At 44.1% G+C, this 19,349-nt stretch overlaps 1 protein-coding gene across 1 annotated transcript in view; it reads right to left on the reverse strand.

The window, feature by feature from the left end:
* COL5A2 (collagen type V alpha 2 chain) overlaps window positions 1–19,349 on the reverse strand; it is a 145,408-nt gene that overhangs the window by 69,617 nt on the left and 56,442 nt on the right. Inside the window, exons 5-12 of the mRNA XM_066577088.1 lie at window positions 16,749–16,781; window positions 13,716–13,769; window positions 10,124–10,222; window positions 8,310–8,390; window positions 5,835–5,879; window positions 4,258–4,311; window positions 2,232–2,285; window positions 1,660–1,713 (exon numbers count right to left, since the gene is read on the reverse strand). Coding sequence (XP_066433185.1) covers window positions 1,660–1,713; window positions 2,232–2,285; window positions 4,258–4,311; window positions 5,835–5,879; window positions 8,310–8,390; window positions 10,124–10,222; window positions 13,716–13,769; window positions 16,749–16,781 — 474 coding nt within the window. The remainder of the gene's footprint in view (window positions 1–1,659; window positions 1,714–2,231; window positions 2,286–4,257; window positions 4,312–5,834; window positions 5,880–8,309; window positions 8,391–10,123; window positions 10,223–13,715; window positions 13,770–16,748; window positions 16,782–19,349) is intronic.

Here is a 19,349-nt window from a genome sequence, read left to right on the forward strand (position 1 = left end):
CACACAGCTCTCCTACATGCGCGTGTCACATACACAGCTCTGCTAGATGCACGTGGGACACACACAGCTCTGCTACATGCGCATGTTACACACACAGCTTTGCCAGATGCAGTTATCACACACACCACATACAGCTGTACTACATACATTCTTCATTGGCCTCTGCTGGTTTAGGATCACTGTCATGCGATCAGGGGCGGAGCTAAGAGCCAGTGACTGATAACATGGCGGTGACACAGGTTCTGTAAGCACAGGGCTGCTGTCTGACTCTGCAGGTTTTTAATAAAGTGAAGCACCTGTGATGATGTCAGCATCATGTGATCGGGGCGGAGCTCAGAGCCCAGGTGACTGATCACTTGACGATGACATCATCACAAGTCCGGTGAGCACTCGGCTGCTGTCAGGCTCTGCATGTTTTATGCTTTAGGACCTGCGATGATGTCACCGCCATGTGATCAGGGGGAACATAAGAATCACTCACTCACACACTCACGGACAAGTGTTCGTTAGCACTTTGATCAGAAGAAGCAAGTTCATAACAAATGCAGCACCAGAACCAAGCTCAGTACATAAATGCAGCATCGGAACCAAATTCATAACAGAAACGAAACACACACCAACCTCAGTGCATAGATACAATACCAGAACCAAGCTCACAACATAAATATAGAACCAGAACCAAGCAAAGTACATAAATACACCTTGATAACTCATAACATAAATAGAGCATGAACCAACCTCTGATTGGCTGAGATCAGCACCTTGGAACATCAAAGAGGAGGAGACGGAACAAGGAGGAGGATGAGGTATGTAGGTGCACAAAATTATAGTGAAAAGCTACACCAGCTCATAGCAGACAGAGAGTTTACATTCTGGCGCATGGACTGGCCAGACATGCGCCAAATTTTTTTTACAAAGCATGTGCTTCTTACTATAATTGGCGCACTTCCCTCCAGGGCACTTTGGGCTGAAGGTCCTTTTACACTGTTGATTGTTGGGCTCACATGTTCCTTGGAACGCTCTTTGGCACAACAATTGGGCCATGCGAAGGGTCTAACTATAAGTCGACAAATGAGCCAACGCTTGTCGGTTGGCCAATCAACTCATTTATGTGAGCATAAAAATGTGCGCTGCCGGGCTGCACATCAACGCTTGTAAACGGGGCGACGTGCGGCTGATCAATGACTGCTGTATGGCGATGAACGATCGTGTTATCGCTGACCTGTCTGCAGGAAAGGTCATCAATAGTAGATGGCGAGTGTCCACCACTCAGGAACCAGATTGATTAGCTATTCTTTGCAGCTCCAACTGTAGTGGTCAAGCTTGGTATTGCAGGCCATTCGGTTCTATGGAAACTTCGCCTATACCCAACCTGGCCACTGCAGCGGCAACAGAAATGCCTACTTCTTGCAGAAACCAGCACCGCTCAGAGAACAGCTAATCGATAGAGGTCCTGGGTGACCGCGTCGATCTACTACTGGCCTCCGGATAGGCCATCAAAACTTTACAAGTGGCCAACCCCTTGATTGGTTATGTCCCTCTGGCTGGGAGGGAACAAGTGCTGACCCACATGCTCACTGTCGGTCAGTGATCATTAGCACGGGCAGATTGTAGAAAACGCTGATCCAAGCAAATTTCCAGCATATGTCTATTACTCACTAGAGATCCTGGGAATCCGGTTTCACCTGTCTGTCCCGGTCTTCCTGCTTCACCCTTGAAACAAGCAAATGGAATCATTGATTACAGTCAGGTATTGTCGGTTGTCAGAAATCTTGTGTCTAAGCAGAAAATCCAAGTGGCTTCTTCGTAAAGCAAAACCCTTCCCCATTTGCTGCCTCCCACCGGTTTTCCTTGGGTCTAAAGTTAAGAAATGATCTACCAGTATATATGTACCAGGTGAGGGGGGGGGGGGGGGCATATTGTGCGCCTTCATCTCTGTGAATTCAATATACATTGTATCTATTATATATTTCTTGCTTCTGATTAACAGTCACATTCTAATTGGAAAGTCCTTCCTGAAGGTCTCTCTCTCTCTCTCTTTCTCTCTCTCTCTTTCACTCTACCCTCTCTCTCTCTCCCCCCCTCTCCCCCCCCCCCCTCCCCCTCTTCCCCTTTTCTGTAGATTTTGAATATATTGATACCATTCATTTTGATGCCTGGGACCCTGGAATCAGTATTTCACAATGATATATTGGCAGCTGTGCATTTCCAGTAAATTAACATCAACTTACATCTTCTCCTGGTTTTCCTGGAGGTCCTTCAGGCCCCCGTGGACCGACCGGACCCTACACAAAACATAGAAACATTAGTGGCTCTGGTCATTGTGATATTACACAACACACTCCTCCAACTAGTTATTGCCAGCCCTCCAAAAGTGTGTGATCAGGAATATTCTTCCATAGTAATATGTGATTAGGAAAATGGAACGCTGGATTCGTCCTATGATGGAAACAAGTGGCACCAGACAAACCCAAGTCTGCCTGACAGTGAGGGTGATCAATGAGTGGAACAGGTTGCCACAGGAGGTGGTGAATTCTCCTTCAATGGAAGTGTTCAAGCAAAGGCTGGACAGACATCTGTCTGGGATGACTTAGTGATCCTGCACTGAGCAGGGGGTTGGACCCGATGACCCTGGAGGTCCCTTCCAGCTGTACCATTCTAGGATTTTCTGCCCTGAGGCATCTTCCTGCACAGCATATTGCTATTGCACTATTGTGTCCAGTATCTGAGGCTTCACATGGATATAAACGGAGTCTTCCAGAGATAGTCAAGTCTCTCTGTTAATACTCCCCCTACAAGTAATGCCTGCACGCGCTTCTGACCCGTATTGGTAGCCTGTGGGAGAGTGGCCTGTTTGCAACGGGGATAGAACCACTTCTTCCATGGACGGAGCTCTGTGGGGGCTTCTTGTTTTTTGTGAGATGAACTCTAGTTTTCATTTACCACATTTTTGGGAACACATAACATTTTGATCACTTTTTATTCTGTTTTTCTAGAGGCAAGATGACTAAAATCTGAAATTCTGTCATGTTTTTTACGGTGCTCACGATGCGGTATAAATAATTTGTTAATTAATTCCACGAGTAATTATGATTATGTTGATGCCAGATTTAGCTTTTAATTATATTATTATATTTTTTTGCAACTTTTTCATACTTTTTTTTTATGAGTTTTTTTTTCTATCACCACATGCAAAGACTCCTAACATTTCTTCTTTCCATCAATGGTCCTGTTGGAGGGTATATTTCTATTAATGGCACCGTTGGATGATCCATTCGACTTTCTGATTACTTTCTATTCTAAATCCTGAGGCAAGATATGGGAAATTAACTTCTTGCCAGGTTTTTTATATTTTTCTCTCACAGCAGGCACCATGCGGGTTCAATAATGTAGTGATCTTTTACATGGGTCACTATGAACATGGTGATACCAAACGTGTTGATTTTGTGTGTGTGTGTTTTATTCTTTTTTTTTAAATGTTTTTCACAATTTTTTTTGTACACTTTTTAAACTTTCTATTTTTGTCCCACTAGAGGCCTTAAAAGTTTTCTTATAAACACATGTAATGCTTCATAGGGCACCAAACGTGGCAAACCTGGAAGCTACCTTCAAGTCTTTAGGTGTCATAACAACCCATCAGAACCCCATGATCATATCACATGGTTCCAATGGATGACAGAGGGAGCCCCCTACTTTTGTCAGCCTTTTTCATGCTGCAGTCATATTAACAATAGCATGTATAAGGTTAAACAGCAGGGATTAGTGGTTTCCATTAGAGCAGCTGCCGGGCTGTCATGAGATAGCTCGGCCCCCACTGCCCCTGGCACAGGTCTCATGTGCCAGGCTTCTGATGCAGTGTTATATAAAGGCGCATGCATCAGAATAAGGCCCCTTTAAGACCACCATAAAAAGGTATATGGGTGGTCTTTGAAGGGTTTACTGCTTTTGGTTACTTCAGCAACATGGTGTCGGTTGTCCAGAACTACCGAAGAAATAAATGACTCCGTGATCGTCTTTTACGATCAGTTTGCATTAGGAGTTTTGTAGAAGGACTAGACTCCAAGATTGGAGCTGCTCCCAAGAGCCTTGAATGTACCAAGACAGATCCCTGTGGCCATCCTACATGTTCACATGTGTCTCCTTTAGGCCATGTGATGTTAGTCACCTGATATACGTAATTTATCCCTTCGGCCAGCCTGTAAAAGGGTTTACAAAGTAATGACGACAATAAAAAGTATGTAGCATCTTAGTGCTTACCATACCGCCCGGTTCACCCGCTTCTCCCGAAGGACCCGAAGGTCCCATGCCACCCTAGCAGGAAATAAAGACACATCAGTTTCTATATTTAATGGATACATGCTGTTATATTACAGTTTATTCCATCCTTGTTACAGTAATTGATACAAAGCTACAATTATTGTGATGGCTCATCAAAGACATTATTGCTACACACAATTGTTTAACACGTCCTGTCTGGTCCCACGTATGTTCATGGACCTGGAGTCTGATGGACAATGTATCATTAGATGCTAGAATAGCTAATGTATTATTGACCAGCAGGTACTAGTCTGCGGCTGACTGCTGGCATCCAGATGCTGAGTATTCCACTTGGTACCGCATGCTACATGTGGTCGGGTATAACAAAGACCAGATGCTGGATATTCTTCTCAAGGGTATTGACCGCTCAGAGCCACATGTTAAATATTTTTACATATGATCTGGTCTGTGGGAGGTAAGCTTTGCTCTAAGATTCTGTAGATACTGGACTTCGGTCTGCGACATTGTATGGAATTTCTCAACGTGAACGTTTCACGAGACTCATGCTGCCCATCCGCATGAACCCGGGACAGAGATGTCCTACTGGCCAATGTATGTTGCTGCATTTTAGGGAAAAACTTAGAAGTTTGACTCGGAGCTGAACTCTCAGACCTCTTGAGTCGAAGGAGCTGGACACATCAGGCTTTCCGCACTCACAGAATTAAAAGTGACAGCTCCTCTCCACCAGTGTATAGGAGGAGGAGGTGTCAGTCTTGATGATATAGGTGGGAAGAGCCTGGTGTGGCCCGCCTCTTTGACTCAGAGCTCCATTCCAGTTGAGCTCCGAGTCAAACGTCTAAGTAGGTTTGTTTTGTAGTACAGCAGCGTTTCGGAGTAAACTGCTGGTTGCTGTCTCTCTTTATGCTGCATGGGTGCATGCTGACTATTAGTCATTCCTGGGAGCAGGTTTATGGGGTGGTGTTATCTAGTTCCTCTTCCAATCTACAGGTGTGGAGAGCTTTATATTTTTACCCCTCCCTTTACTCCCCGCTGCTTTTTCAGTTCCATAGAGGAGAGGTTGGAGACTGGTGATCCTCTATAGTGGGTGAACTGCTCCTTATCCAGATAAGTGCTGTGGTATCCTGTCAGTTGTATTTTTGTTATCAGTATTGTTTTCCTTTGTGGTGTCGGTTCATCTCTCCAGGGATTCCTATAGGGATAGTCAGGGCCCAGGAAGAAGACAGTGGGGCTGTCCTTATCAGGACAATTACTCTGCTTTCACGCAGGGACCCTTAATCTCCCTGTTAGGTCTTCCTGGAGGGGTGACCAGCATTGCGTGCTGTACTACTATTACCATCAGGGTGTATGTCACCCTGCGCCCGTGCTGAGCGCAGTGGTCTTGTGCCGCACGGACGTGACAGATGCATAGGCCACATGAGGTCTGTGATTCGAGCAGCATGAACCTGGTGATAGGCTCACTTTAAATTTAACAATATAGTTAACTCCACCCCTAAATGGAAACATCTATATAGACCTGGACCAGAATTACTATTATGTAACATTTCATGACTACTTACTGGGCTTCCTGGTAGACCCTGTGGGCCTCTTGGTCCAACTTGTCCCTGTAAAACAACACAGAAAGCACCTTTTAAAACATTTTTTCACAGTTACAACATCTCATTGGCAACGAGGGAACATTTATGCATCATTCTGTTTTCTTTTGCCCCAAACATCTGGGAAGACACCGGTCTTGGCGGATAAAGTTTCTTCTTGCGGAGAACATCAGGTTGGTGAAGGGAGTCTTATATAAGCCATGCAATGCTCCTTGGAAAGAAAGTATGCAAATAGGGGATGTGCAAGGACCTCCACAGCGCCACCTATTGTAAGGTAACTTGTCTATAAGTCAATGTTTGAGCTTTCAACAGGCCTTGACAACATAACTAAGGATTTAAGCCAAGACATGGTCTTCTCTGGGTGTCTTTTCCCTCTGGCGAAGACTAGAATTAAGCCTATATCCTTAGTCATGCTGTCAAGGCCTGAGGAAAGTTAAAAGAATGACTTATAGGGAAGTTAGCTTCTAATAGGTGGAACTATGGAGGTACTTTTCCATCCCCTATATGAAGACATAGAAAACAGATATTGTAAAAGGGTTTTAACCACTTCAGGGTCAGATATATATCCCCTTTTTTTTTTTCGTCCCCGCCTTCCAAGAGCCATAACTTTTTGATTTCTCCACTGACATGGCCATATGTGAGCTGGAGTTTTTTGAAAGCCGAGTTGTATTTTTTAATGGTACTGTTTAAGGCACATAAAACTTTAAAAAATCTTTAAGTCAGTGGAAATAAAACAAATGCAATTGCACCATTTTTAGTGGGTTTAGTTCTTACAGCGTTCACAGTGCAGTAAGAATGACATACGGACTTTGTTCTATTGCAATGGTGGTATTCCACCAATGTTTTTACAGCCTTTGGGCTTATTCACACGGGTGTATATTGGCTGGGTTTTCACACCCGGCTGATATACGCTGCCCTTTCTGGTGCATTGGCTTGCAATGCATCAGTGCACAGGGGTGTACTTCCATGGCGTGAAAGCGCCCGACCACTCTGGCGGCGGCAGCTGCATAGATCCCTGTGGGAGTCTATGCTAGCTGCCGGAGATGGGAGGTGGGAGGGAGTTTAGCAGCATGATTGTTAAACTCCTTTCCCTTCTCTTCTCCGCCCCTTGCCACTGTTTGCAATGGGAGAGGTGGTATGGAGCGCCCCCTCCCATTGTTGGCTGCGGACAAGGGACGGGGAGGGAGCAGGAGATTAGCTCTACCCCGCCCCTCCCATTGCAAACGGCCAGAGGGGATGAGAGAGGAGGTGAGCCGGTGAGGGAAAGGGAAGAGGGAATGTCTCCCCAGTCCCCCAGCTTTGCGGCCTCGGTGTACATGTGCTGGGCCCTTTGCCGTTCAGGCGTTCTTGCGGCGTCGGCGGGCGCGCGTAAAACACCTACAGCTATGTAAGTAGGCCTGTCAACGCACAGGATAAATATTGAGCTATTTTAATAGTTCGGATTTGTATGTACACGGCAAGACCAAATATGTTGGGTTTTTAATAGTTTAGTTTTTTTATAGGAAAAATTAGAAATGTTTATTTTTAACTTTCAAATTTTTTTAACTGTTGAAAAAACAGTTATTAAATATAAAAAAAAAATAATAATTTAGTCCTTACCAGGAACTTGAACTTGAACTCATTTATTCGCTTGTGCTATAGACTGCAACACTCCTGTATTGCAGTATACATTGATTTTTATAATGCTGCCTATGAATCGATGCTATAGGCAGGGCTTGATAGGCATCTATGCATGGCAGCCCTGGGAGCTTTTAAAGTATAAAAAATGCCCTCTCCTTGGTTGCGCCACTCAGCGCTAAGTTCTAAACTCGCCTAGGAGTGCTTTCACACATAGCGGATAAATCTCCACCAAAGTGGTCCTACATGTGGAATCTGATTTGCTCCACCAACATTGTGATGTGGACTTGCTGTGGATATAACATGAGTGAGCCAGTGACTGAAAATGGGGAGTGAAGGAAAGGTCAGAGTCAAATATGACCCCAATACGGCGGACGAGCTGCCGAGGCGCTATAGTAGCACCACAGACCGAGGTGGAGATATTGGGTTTAGGTCGGTTAGTAGACAGCGGAGACATAAGACGTTCAGCTTTTGAAAGACTCTGTTTCAGACAGAGAGAGGACATGGTGTTAAAGACAGCGAACAGACAGTCACTGGGGTTATGTAGTAGTGAGGGTGTGATGTCACGGGAAAAGTATATAGTTGGGTCTCTTCAGTGTAGAGATGTTCCCGAAAGTCCAATCTACTGATATGTACAGTCAACTAGTGATGTTAAAGGGGTTCTTCACACTTTTTTCTGCACCAGATTTTGGAAGTACAGACCAGGCGTGAGCTGGAGAAGGCGATATAAGTCTCAGGATGAGTCACAGAGGGGCTACTGAAGAATACACAGCAATGATATTAGTGCCGCAACGGAGGAAACATTAGAAGACTGGAGCTTACCGCTGAGCCAGGCATCAGTCCGACCTGAGAACCAAGTCCAGATTTCTCATCAAATCCGCCTTGCATTTGAGAAGACAATGGCTATAAGGAGAAAACAAAGCCAAATGCTTTTATTATTTTATGCAAAGATGACATATAAGACATTACGCATAAAAAATACCGTCTCGCTGCTGTAGAAATCCCGCATTTTACTCTACTAAACGGGGAATTAATTACAAACCCTGCCGTTTTACCACTTAGCACTAAGTTATGAACTTGCATAGGAGTGTTTTCACAGAAAAAGTCTTTATTGGTAGTGTTAGACTACTAATACACTATACTTGCTCTCTGATTGGCCACAGCTGATCATGTGATTAGTGCTAACCAATCAGAGAACAGTCCAGTGGGCATTAGTTAGTTAGGTATTGGAGGTACGGTAGAAAAGAACAACTGCGGGTAACATTACCACCACCCCCAATGCCAGGACCAAATTTCATTCTGAAACCAGAGGATTGTTTTAAAGGGGTTTTCTGGGCAAATACCATAGATAACCTATCCTGAGGCAGTAATTATAGGCACAGCCCTCATTAAAATGACAGCTGCGCCAGCAATTTCAAGTACTGTACACATGCTTTCACTCCATATCCCTATGTGTTGTCGCACTGGCAGGAGGCGCCCAATCAGCTGATTGTCTGGGGTCCTGAGCGGTTGACCATGACCAATCAACTCTTGATCTATCCTGACGAAAGCTCATCTATAGTTTTTGCCCGGAAAACCCATTTAATAAACAGAATTTTTAAAATAAAGTATTAGATCATTTGGCTGTGGACGGTGATGTGGACAATGTAACGAAGTGCCAGTGATACAGTGATATTATTTCTATTGCAGTAGGAAGACCTACACGACGTGCTGGTGTCCTCTAACGTGCCCTCTCTACCGGCTGGATTTCCAGCTTTCGGCTCCATTGGCATCTGTGCCCTTGGCTCCAGCTGATTTCCATTGTTTGGCTCCAACCTCTAAGCTGAACAACAGAAATAATGGGACTGCCAGATCCGGTACATGCCAAAATGATTCCATTGACTACAATGGGGTCCGTCCAGCTTTTGGCATTCCAATCGGCATTTTCCAGGACAAAATAACACAGGATTTTCTGATCGGCACTGGGGGCTCTGGACAGAACTTCAATGTAGTTGTGAATGGATTCCATTTCCAGCACTGTACACATTCAGATACAGTTTAATTTAGGGCTTATTCCCATCAGAGCTAGGAGTTTCCTTTTTCCAGCTCCATTCGAGATACAGGCAACCCTTGGTTGAACGTAACTATCATATGACGGAACGCAATGGTGCCAAATGGAGACTATTGACTATAATGGGGTCTGTTTGGTTTTCGGACAGCTGTCTGGCATTTTGAAGGATTTGACAAGACAAAATAGCACTACATGCTGTATTACTTTAAGAGGAAATTAGCAATGGAGGAACGTCCAATGCTGATGTGAACGAGCCATTAGTTATGTAGCCCATGACAATCAGGAGTGCTGCGTTGGCCCCCTATTCTGGTAATGAGCGGTTTCTCAGTGTTATCTCCTGCAGCATCTTCTCTCGTTATATTCTGTCTCTGTGGTTTCCTTCACACATTCATCCATACAAATTGGCCTGTAGAGTTATAACGATGATCATCGGCCCAAACAACACCAATTAAATGCATTTGAACGGAGCCTATATCGTCGCTGAGAGTCTCTCTGAGTGATGTTGGTGTTTCATTTAGTCATTTATCATGAAGCAAAGGCCTCAAATGTTTAATTGAATATAAAAAAAGAATTTGTCTTTACTTACATGAGATCCGGGGACGGAAGGATGTCCGGGAGGGCCAGGGTCACCGGGCTGTCCGGGAATACCGGGTTCTCCATCGATTCCAGCAGGACCCCGTGCACCCTTGGAAGAAGAGTTACAGGAATGATTTTATTCATCTACAAGTATTAGACCATTCTCTGCAGATATCACTTCATTATATCATGACTATCTACTAGTGACAGGCAGCAGGCAATGTGCTCTGACCATCCTGCAAATGGTCTACCAGGCCGTGTTCACACAGGACAAAATTGAGACCAAAGACTCAGTGTGTGAAATGGGGACCTCTGTGGTCTCCTATTCACTGGGTTTCCTTCACTATCAGTCTTTTAGGTTGGATAGAGAAAACCAAAGAACGATGCAAATAGCTCAAAGAGATGGAAACCTACTGAAGAGGAGACCAAAAAGGTCTCCATTTCACACATTAAAGGCGTTTTCTGGGACTAAACTACTGATGACTTGTCCAGAGGAAATAAAGAGAAAAAACCTGCAAGTACTGGGCTAGATGGCACCAGCTATGACAATGAGGGCCAGGGAATTAAACCTGACTCCTCTTTATTAAACCAGTACATAATAAGCCTGTTGCGTCCTCCCTTCTTGAACGCATCTAAGCCGCCCACTTGTTCAGGAGCTGTATTCTAGCCAGCTTTTCTGAGGAAGGGGCTGCGTCCCCAAAATGTGTCCTGTGCTGGCTTTATAAATAAAATAAAAAGAGTCAGATCTAATTTCCTGGCCTTCATTGTCATTCATCAAGAGTTGCCTGGCCTTTCCAGTCTTTTCTCCCCACTATATCATCACACCCTATTGTACAATTGGGGTGTTTACTGGGTGTCCAGCAGCATCAAAGAAATCCATTCACCATCATCTTCCTCACATCATCCCACCAATTGGATTCCACATCCTACTGGAGTAGCTCCACTTCTTTTTGCACATTTTTTGTCTTCAGGATAGGCCGTCAATAGTAGATTGGCAGAGGTCTGCTGCTTGGGACCCCCAGCAATAAACCAGTCTGAAAAGACAGAGGCGCTGACATGAGCACTGTGGCCACTTCTTGGTCCTGTGACATCATGTTCAAGTGAATTGGACCGATCTGTGATATCAGGTACAGCCGCTATGCAGTGTACAGCGATGGTACGGACTCAAGTGACAACGGTGCTCAGCTGATTGGTGGTGATTCTGGGAGGCGGACCCCACCGATCAACTATTGCTCTATCCAGAGGGAAAGTCATCAATAGTTGACTCCCAAAAAAAACCTTTAGGTCCTATTCTTTCATCCTAGTTCAGTCCAGGCTTCCATCTTCATGCTGTTTGAAACGAAGGGTCTCAAAAAGTGGTAAAGTTATACATCTTGTGGCCGAGTGTCAGAAAAGATGGATGTTATATATAAACTGTTGCTGCTGTCGTAGTGACACTAATGGGCCCGGAGGCTATAAAAAGTGCCAAATACGTGAAGGAATAGAAGTGAAAAAAACTAGGACTTGGGTGCAAACCATATCTGCAGAGAGACGTGGAAGGGATGAAAGGTGCAGGATAACTTCCTATATTGCCAGCACATGACGCGTTTCGAGGCAACAGGCCTCTTTCTTTCAAAAGTAAATAAAGTTATTCTGCACTTTCATCACTTCCACCTCCAGATATGGTTTGCGCCCGAGTTCTAGTATTTTTCACTCCTACTTCAGGCTGTTCTTGGCATAAAAAAAGGAGAACTGAGATGGTACTGGTTGTGGATTGAAAAAGGTGAGATATTAGCATGCTGCATAAAAAAAACATAAACCTACTGCAAAACATGAAGAAATTGCAATAATCTTACTGTTCTCGTCCCTCATCTCTGAACCTTTAGTTATCAGGGCCGTAGATTTAATTGCTTCTTAATAACTTTTTGACCCCTTGCACTCAGCATCCAGCAGCGAGTGGAATATTCAGCACCTGGATGGCAGCTGTCAGCAGACCCATTGGTCAATAGTGCAATAGATAATTCTAGTATCTAACGATAAGGGAACGACCGCTGACCTAAAATATTCTTCTACCTTTTCTAAAAAATTTCTGGAAATTAAATAACATTTTGGAAATATGAGATCAAATTTACATAATTGTGTTCTGATGATTCCAGACAGTTAAATGATCATATAAAGTAACTCGGCACTGAATCATCTAATTCCTCCAGAATCGCTGGTCTGTAGCCTCGTAGTCGGTGAAGCAGCACTGACATCCAGTGTTGATTAGAGACAAATGGCTGTAGTCTACGATTGGGCAGGGAGTTACTGCCTAAAAAATCCCTCCTGAGAATTGTAACTAATTCACTAGCCCGCCTGTTTATGATACTAGTCAGTATATTAAGGTTGGGTATGTAGTGGACTATGGAACTGAACCAGCGGCGTACCTGGCAGGTGCTGACTATTTGAAACAACTGACACCTACTGCAAACAGCCGCAATAGGAGTTAGCTGTCAATCCTGACCGCACACAAGACCAACATCACAGCAGTGACTGCACAGAGGCGCCTGCGACAGTGCTTGGAGCGACGGACTGTAAGTGAGGATAAGCATGTGTCGTAGACAGATAAATCCCAGTCCACCATCTCCTGATCAGATGGCCACACTTGGTTGTGGCGGTTGCCTGAAGAAGGGTTTCTACATTGTCTAAAAAATTTTGGAGGAGGTTCTGTTATGGTGTGGGGGGTTTCTGCTGGGAAGGACTGGAACCATTGGTTATAGTGAAGTCCACCCTTAATGTCAATAGGTACAAAGTAGAGATGAGCGAGCATACTCACTAAGGGCAATTACTCAAGCGAGCATTGTCCTTAGCAAGTACCTGCCCGCTCAGAAGAAAAGATATGGGTGCCGGCGGAGGGCGGGGAGCAGCGGGGGAGAGCTCTCTCTCCCTCTCTCTCCCCGCTGCTCACTTCCGCAACTCACCGCTCACCCCCGCCGGCACCGCAATCTTTTCTTTCAAGCGGGCAGGTACTCGCTAAGGACAATACTCGCTCGAGTAATTGCCCTTAGCGAGTATACTCGCTTATCTCTAGTACAGAGAGAATCCGGACAATGTGGCATCACCTCCCCTGTGGTAATACTCTGGTACAGCTCTGTGTCTCCACCAACATGACCGAGCACCATGTCATATAGCACGCAGGGTTGAGGCTTGATGTGAGGAGCAGAACATCTGCAAACTTCACTGGCCGCCCCAAAGCCTGGACTTCAATTCCATCAAGTGTCTTTGGGATGAATTATAATACCATATCCATGCACACTCAATACGCCCATCATCCCCCCTTATCACTATCTGAAGCTCTCCTCAAGGAATGGAGGCAAACCCCTCCACACATCTATGGAAATTTGGTGGAAAGTGGCTGAGGAGGGTCACTGCAGTCAAATGTAAATAAAATCGAATGCGACCACCTTGTATGTGCGTCCCAATACTTCTGTCAGCATAGGGCATATTTGAACCAACATTGATATATAAACATTTATATAACATGTCAAGTACTTTTAGATACAAATTCCATTGCTTTATAAACTATTACTTATCTAGTTACTATTTCTGAATCCCTCGACAATGACTGTATAACGTGGACTTACCGGTTTCCCCTTCGGGCCTCTGTCTCCTCTTGATCCTTGGGAGCCTGGTGGGCCCTGTAAGAGACAAACCCTCATTGTCCTTAAACCTCATGGTTGTACATAGAGCACAATGCAATACCATCGCCGTATACTGAGATGTATTCACAATTTTACTAGAATCTGATAGTAATAAGCAGATTTGTTTCCAGCTCCATGGAGCAGATTTCTCTGGAGACCAGGAGGAGTTCCCCTTCGCACAGTAACCTCCTCTGGGTGGTCGTCTGAAGGCAATGAGCTTGGGCTGACTGACCTAGTAACGGGTTCTGAGGAGCTCATGATTACGGCTGATTTGGTCTAACCTGGTCTCTAATGATGAAGGCCTCCAGGTTGAAGCAAGTGGAGATCACATGTGCGCTTCTGGCTGACTCCTCAGGCCCGGCCGTATACAATGCTCCATATGGAGTCTCCTCAGCTGCTCGGGACACGCAGAAATTTAAGCAGATTTTACAAACTTTGGCATCGACAGTTTTTGGCGCCCTGGACTGTTTCATCTTTCCTCCACTCTTTAGTCGTCCTTTAATGACTCATTTTTTCTTCTGATCGTTGTAGTTTCCATGGAATTATTAACCATGAACATATTTCCTGAAGGCCGATTTCAGTCAAGTCTAAAAGAGGCGTTTTTTTGTTTTTACTTTGCTGCACATCCCATTGTGACTGCGGGACTAACAATGTATAGTAAATGCATCGGTATATTGCTGCAGATTCAAGTAATTGGACCCGCCGTTGGACTGCGATTTGTGGCCATGGCAGGGGTGCAAAAATGTGTCCATATTAGTGGAGACCAGCCTTAAAGGGGTCTTCTTGGCCTTTATTACTGATAGGATACATGAGCAACCTAGCTACAGAGAACATGTGCAGTTAAACAGGGTGCTGGCCATCAGATGGTAGGGAAAGGGGTGACAGCGGGTCAGGCAATGGTGTGGGGTAGAGGATGAATCTGTTTCTGGTGCTGTATTTATGTACTGAGCTTGGTTCTAATGCTGAATTTATATAATGAGCTTGGGGCTGGAGTTGTATTTATGTAATCAGCTTGGTTCTGGTGCTGTAATTATGTACTGAGTTTGGGTCTGGTGCTGTATTTATGTACTGAGCTTGGGTCTGGTGCTGTATTTATGTACTGAGCTTGGTTCTGGTGCTGTATTTATGTACTGAGCTTGGTTCTGGGGCTGTATTTAAGCAACGAGTTTGGATCTGGTGCTATATTTATGTACTGAGTTTGGATCTGGTGCTATATTTATGTACTGAGTTTGGATCTGGTGCTATATTTATGTACTGAGTTTGGATCTGGTGCTGTATTTATGTACTGAGTTTGGATCTGGTGCTTTATTTATGTACTGAGTTTGGATCTGGTGCTTTATTTATGTACTGAGTTTAGTTCTGGTGCGATATTTTAGTATTGAGCTTGGATCTGGTGCTGTATTTATGTAATGAGTTTAGTTCTGGGGCTGTATTTATGTACTGAGTTTGGATTTGGTGCTGTATTTATGTACCGAATTTAGTTCTGGGGCTGTATTTATGTACTGACTTTGGTTCTGGTGCGATATTTTAGTATTGAGCTTGGATCTGGTGCTCTATTTATGTACTGAGTTTGGATCTGGTGCTGTATTTATGTACTGAGTTTGGATCTGGTGCTATATTTATGTACTGAGTTTGGATCTGGTGCTGTATTTATGTACTGAGTTTGGTTCTGGTGCGATATTTTTGTACTGAGCTTGGATCTGGTGCTGTATTTATGTACTGAGCTTGGATCTGGTGCTGTATTTATGTACTGAGTTTGGATCTGGTGCTGTATTTATGTACGGAGCTTGGATCTGGTGCTGTATTTATGTACTGAGCTTGGTTCTGGTGCTGTATTTATGTACTGAGCTTGGTTCTGGTGCAGTATTTATTGTACTGAGTTTGGATCTGGTGCTGTATTTATGTACAAAGCTTGGTTCTGGTGCTGCATTTACATAATGAGCTTGGTCCTGGTGCTGTATTTATGTATTGAGCTTAGTTTGGATCTGTGGTTGTATTTATGTACTGAGCTTGGTTCTGGGGTTGTATTTATGCACTAAGTTTGGTCCTGACTTTCATTATCTGCCATCCAGAGACAGGTGGCACCATCATTACACCCTGATGTCTGTCGGCACCATTTCCAGGCACTTGACTGAAGGACATTTGGACTTGCGGCGCCCATTACATGTACAGCCTCTGACTGTCAACTTTGCAGGGATATCTTGAACAATGAAACTGGATGCTACGAAGTGGAACCGGGTTATCTTCAGTGACAAATCCAGGTTTAGTTTGGGCGCTGAGAACGTGAGAACGGCTGTGTTTGCGCTAGGAGACCTCAGAGTGAGCGCCTCAATCCTGTGGAGCGGCACACTGCCCCCTGCTGGTGTGATGGTCTGGGGGTCCATCACATACGACAGTCGGTTCCCCGTAGTAGTGGTACGAGGGACAATGACAGCTCAGTGATATACACTTCTGTAGCTGCCCGGTGACCAGTGAACATGTATGGGACCATCTGGGATGCTGACTTCAACAGCCTAGAGGCTCAGTTACAGCAAGTGTGGAGCGATACGCTGCAGGATACCAGACAGAGCCTGCATGCCTCCATGCTTTGATAATAAGGGTATGTTCAAGATTTATGATCTAGAAGTGCAAACCCTGAAACCCATCACCTACAGGATGCAATAAAACAAGTCCATGCCGCATGAACATCCCCATGAGGGTGCTCCCCGGTAGGCTGGAATTAGCCCACATTACTCGCCCAAACCCGCACCTTTACCCCCTGCTGTGAGTGCCACACCAAAAACCATACATCTCATTGTGGATTTTGATGGGGAATTACAGGCAGAATGAAGCCGGTTTCAATTCCACATAAAAGGTTTTAGCGTGCGATTCACCGCGTGTTTTAGTGCGTCCTGCGGGATAATTCCACCATGTGGAAGCAGCCGTCTTGTTGTTGCTCTCCGATCGCTACATAGTCATCTGTTACGTAATACTTACGGCAGGTCCTGGACGTCCGCGAATACCAGACACCTGGAACAGAGAAATAGAAGTTCATTAAAACATGCGAGAATCAGCACATCGTGTGCCAGCGCTTACTACTACAGGAACGGAACCCCCTCAGCGCTAGTCTACAGAATAACTGAAATATTGTCCACTTCACCTAAAAGTAATGCTGAGGTTATCGCTGCACACAAAATAAACAGATGCACGGCGCTCAGGGATATCTATATATATAAAGACGAACGCCCTCACTGACTCACTCACTGACTCACTCACTGACTCACTCACTGACTCGCCAAAAGTTCTCCAACTTCCCGATGTCGTAGAAACATGAATTTTGGCACAAGCATAGATTATCTCCAAAATAGGAAAAGTAATTGGGTCCCAACTTGGTTATTCAATTCTAGTGCAAAAGAATTAGCGTCGAAATTTAACGTACGGAATCTAAATCTCTCACTTCCCAATCTCATAGAAACTTAAAATTTGGCGCGAGCATTAAATATGTCATAAATAGGAAAAGTTAATGGGTCCCAACACGATTATTCAATTCTATGCGCAAAAGAATTAGCATCCAAATTTTACATACGGAATGTAATTTTCTCACTTTCCGGTGTCATAGAAACGTGAAATTGGGCACGAGCATTGATTATGTCATAAATAGGAAAAGCTAATGGGTCCAACTCCATTATTCAATTCTATGCGCAAAAGAATTAGCGTCCAAATTTTACGTACAGAATGTAATTTTCTCACTTTCCGGTGTCATAGAAACGTGAAATTTGGCAGGAGCATTGCTTATGTCATAAATAGGAAAAGCGAATGGGTCCCAACTCGATTATTAAATTCTATGCGCAAAAGAATTAGCGTCCAAATTTTACGTATAAAATGTAATTTTCTCACTTTCCGGTGTCATAGAAACGTGAAATTTGGCACGAGCATTGATTATGTCATAAATAGGAAAAGCTAATGGGTCCCAACTCAATTTTTCAATTCTATGCGCAAAAGAATTAGCGTCCAAATGTTAAGTACGGAATATATTTTTCTCACTTTCCGGTGTCATAGAAACGTGAAATTTGGCACGAGCATTGATTATGTCATAAATAGGAAAAGCTAATGGGTCCCAACTCGATTATTCAATTTTATGCGCAAAAGAATTAGCGTCCAAATTTTACGTACGGAATGTAATTTTCTCACTTTCCGGTGTCATAGAAACGTGAAATTTGGCACGAGCATTGATTATGTCATAAATAGGAAAAGCTAATGGGTCCCAACTCGATTATTCAATTCTAAGTGCAAAAGAATTAGCGTCCAAATTTTACATATGGAATTTAATTCTCTCACTTCCTGATGTCATTTTATATAAAGGAAACGTTGCATGGTTACCTCCCCGTGGTGTTTCCTGGGTAACGCAGAGAACTATGCAAAATGGTGAACATATGTTTTTCCGGTATCTCTAAAGTAACTTCATAAGATTTTCTGTGTGAACACCAGATAAACACCAGTACCAAATTAACTCGGGCAAAGCTGGGTATACCAGCTAGTTTAATTATATAATTAACTGCTTTTATAGTCTTCGGTCACTACATATCCATTGGATTGCATTAAATGATGTTACAGGGTTCTCCAGTTGTAAACTACTGATGGCCTCTCTAAAGAACGCCAGGTCGCTGCACTTCAGCATTGATCTGTTTTCTGCAGGAAGTGGACAGCTCTGTTCCCTGTGCAGTGGCCAGGCTTAGTATTACAGGCAAAGGTCCCAATAAAGTCAATGGGCTTTAATACCAAGCCTTGCTTTCTGCATGAGCGCACCAGTCCAGCAAACACCTGATCAGAAAAGGTCCAGGGTGATAAGCCATCAATAGTTTACAACTGGACAGCCCCTTTAACAATTAATGTTTTAGCCACAGAAATGCAGGTGAGTTGACATATCTGCCCATATGGATAGAGGCCCTAAATGGGGGGACCTTCTCGGACTGCTGTCACTGTAGTCAGTGCAGGAAGCAGGAAGTGCTGGACATAGAGCAGCGGCCCAGGTTGGTATTGCATTGAATTCAAAGAAAGCCATGCTGCAGTACCAACCTAGGCCATTGCAGTATGGTCAGTGCTTTCTGCTTCCTGCTCTAACCGCAGTGACAGCAGCCCTGGAAATCAGCTGATCGGAGGGGATCTGAGTGGTGGGTGGTAGATCATTTATTAATGACCTGTTGGTCATCAATAGAAAAAATTGTAAAAGTCGCAGAATACCCCTTTACATAAAGATCACTTTAGGCTCTGTTAACGTCACTTTTTACCCTACTTTTGGCATATGCAATGGGAAGACCTCCCAGTATATATGCTGAATGTAGCCATAGGGGTCTATTCACCTGGCGACAGAAAGAAGATTGTCCTTTTAGCCTTCGCTAGGAGGTTATACATTAGTACAACATTTCTTAGTGGTATACAGTATAAGTGTTTACTGTGTGGTATACATTACATTTTTTTACAATGGGGTCTATCTGCAATATATCTTATTGTATGCCTGTACAGTGCGATATAACACAGACTTCCATCAGAGGTATACATATGGAGATCCTCCCAACATATGGTATGTAAGGGGTCAAT

This window comes from Eleutherodactylus coqui, chromosome 8 (assembly GCF_035609145.1).
Source record: "Eleutherodactylus coqui strain aEleCoq1 chromosome 8, aEleCoq1.hap1, whole genome shotgun sequence".
In the NCBI taxonomy this organism is placed as follows: domain Eukaryota; kingdom Metazoa; phylum Chordata; class Amphibia; order Anura; family Eleutherodactylidae; genus Eleutherodactylus; species Eleutherodactylus coqui.